Source organism: Tarenaya hassleriana, unplaced genomic scaffold (assembly GCF_000463585.1).
Source record: "Tarenaya hassleriana unplaced genomic scaffold, ASM46358v1 Cleome16, whole genome shotgun sequence".
Classification (NCBI taxonomy): domain Eukaryota; kingdom Viridiplantae; phylum Streptophyta; class Magnoliopsida; order Brassicales; family Cleomaceae; genus Tarenaya; species Tarenaya hassleriana.
In genome coordinates, this window is record NW_010965019.1 from 118,682 (window position 1) to 121,170 (window position 2,489).

The 2,489-nt window shown below is 38.2% G+C and overlaps 1 protein-coding gene across 1 annotated transcript in view; it reads left to right on the top strand.

Moving 5' to 3' along the window:
* The first annotated feature begins 1,742 nt into the window (after positions 1-1,742).
* LOC104809202 overlaps positions 1,743-2,489 on the top strand; it is a 2,247-nt gene continuing 1,500 nt past the window's right edge. Inside the window, exon 1 of the mRNA XM_010535095.1 lies at positions 1,743-2,489. This exon is cut by the window's right edge and continues 1,500 nt beyond it. Coding sequence (XP_010533397.1) covers positions 1,925-2,489 — 565 coding nt within the window. The 5' untranslated portion in view covers positions 1,743-1,924.

A 2,489-nucleotide genomic window follows, 5' to 3' on the forward strand; every position in this document is an offset into this window, starting at 1 on the left:
GTGAACCACCTTTTTTTTTTTTCAATCGGGCTTAGAATATTTGAACAAAAAAAACGGGCCAAACGAAGTATCTCGTCGCAAGTCGGACTCATGGCGAGCCACCTTGGCATATCACCAGACTGATTCGCAGGCCAAAAAAATTATTTTTAAAATTTTTAATTTTTATATAAAAATTGTATTTTTATTAGATATTTAGTTTGTTTTTGTTTAAAATTTTAAATTTTTTTTATTATATTTTAATATTTTTTAAATATTTTAAAAAAATTTAAAATTATATATTTAACTCACGGATCGACTCGTTTGGCTTGCGGATTAAGACAATTTGGGTTGGACTAATCTATTTTTGATTCGTTAAAAATAGCTCAGACCGGATTGGACTAAAATATTTCCAGATCGAACGAGTCGTGCTATCCACCCTGATTTACACCCCATATATAAGTCTCAAAAAATAATTGACTCTATCATTTGTGTAAATTTCTTCTTCTTAAACTATTTGTGCCCATTTTCTTTCCGACACTAAAAAATGAGTTTGCTCAAAATATAACAAAAATATGTACGAAACAGTCAAAAGATAAACAAGAATATGCGAAAAAAAATGTTATAGTTCAGCGTTATAAATGTTGGACTTTGTCATATGCATGCATAGTGTTCATTATTTAATTTTAAAATTTTATAAAATTTTCAACATGCAAGGAAAATAAATGAAAAAGAAAAAGGTACTTGTCTCTCGTAGCTTTCTAGAATGATGTACGAAGCAAGAAACGTCGAATCAACGGGACCAAGCCAGGTCGTTTTCTCTCTCCGTTACGCGCCAACGAGGACTTAGCTGTCCTTTGCCACGTGTGCATTGAAATTGTCTCCCCTCTCCTCGTCACAGGTCTGTCCTCAGAATCTCCACGTGGCAGCTCCTGAACTCCTCCTTGCTTTTCCGTATATCACAGCCCGTGCCTCCAAAATACCCGTCATGGCTAATCTGACGGCTGAGATTTCACGTTGCCCATAGCAAATAGAGAGATATTGTTGTGAACGTGTCCATTGCGTGTGTGGGACGAGTGAATTTAAATAGAAAGTAATGTTCGAGTATTTTATCTATATATCCAATTTAGCTGAATAAAATCTAACCATATTTAGTAAATATAATCATCATTATTATTATGAGATCAATGTATTCATGTGATAAAATCCACATTCATGTTATCCTTAAAAAAAAACCATTTGACAGACATTAACTAATATCATGTGAAAAAAAAGAATATTCGGGGGAATTTAAAGGTTATGCTGAGAATGTCTGTCAAGTAACAATTTATAAAATAAATTTAAATACATTTTTAATGATGAATAACTGATTTTTAACCAATAATATTTCCTTAATCCAATCAAGAAAAAATTAGATTCACAGAAGAAAATCTCGCCACACACATAGAGAGAGCTCAAATTGGTTCCACCGTTTGTTGATAGCAAAAACTTTTTGTAAACATATAATTTCCTGTATAAATAATTTCACAAAAACATAATCTAGTACTTTGGATATAGCCATTAATATTTGGGATTTAGGGTTGATTATTTTTAAGTTTTGACTTTGAAAAGAAATTATGTTTAATGATTTTTTTATATGAAAATTTAGATTCAAACTCGATTTTGTCAGTAATTGTTTTTTTTTTTTTTTTTTTTTTTGGAGATTGAAGGAATAATGCCTATAAAGAGGGGTGAGGACAAGAGAGGGGGGCCATTCTTATCACCCAACAACCATTAAAACGCTGTCCAAAATCTCCCCTTATATGCTCAGTCGCCTCCCCCTAGGGTTTCTTCATCATTCTACTTCTCTTTGGCAAAAAAAGGCCTTTTTTGTTTATTTCGAAATTTCTCACGTGAAGCATAACTTTCTAGGAGAATCAGATTTCCTAGGGAAAAGTTTCTCCTGAGGATGCCGGCGACGGATTATCAAAGAACGTTTGGTAGGTCGTTACTGGGTCTGCGGCGTGACCAATCGCATCCGGTGAACTCCACGGGAGCTCACGAGTCGACTTCCATGGAGGTTGAGTTGGATTCGTTCCAGAAGCAGGTCGCCGAGAGGTTTATCGATCTCACCGTCACCGGAGCCGACGAGATTCTGTCGGTCGAGTGGATTGGGATGCTCCTCGATGCGTTCCTCTGTTGCCAGGAGGAGTTTCGTGCCATTATCTTTAACCACAGGTCTCAGCTCCAGAATCCTCCTATGGACCGCTTGATTTCCGATTACTTCGAGAGGAGCGTCAAGGCGCTCGATGTCTGCAACGCGATCCGCGACGGGATTGAGCAGATCCGCCAGTGGCAGAAACTGATCGAGATCGTGATCTGTGCGTTGGACACCGGGGCCGGCGGCGTAGGTAGCGGCCAGAGACCGCTCGGAGAGGGGCAGCTCCGCCGGGCGGAAAAGGCTCTGGTCGATTTGGCGATCGGAATGCTCGACGAGAAGGATTCCTCCGGCTCGTCGTTAGCCCACCGGAACC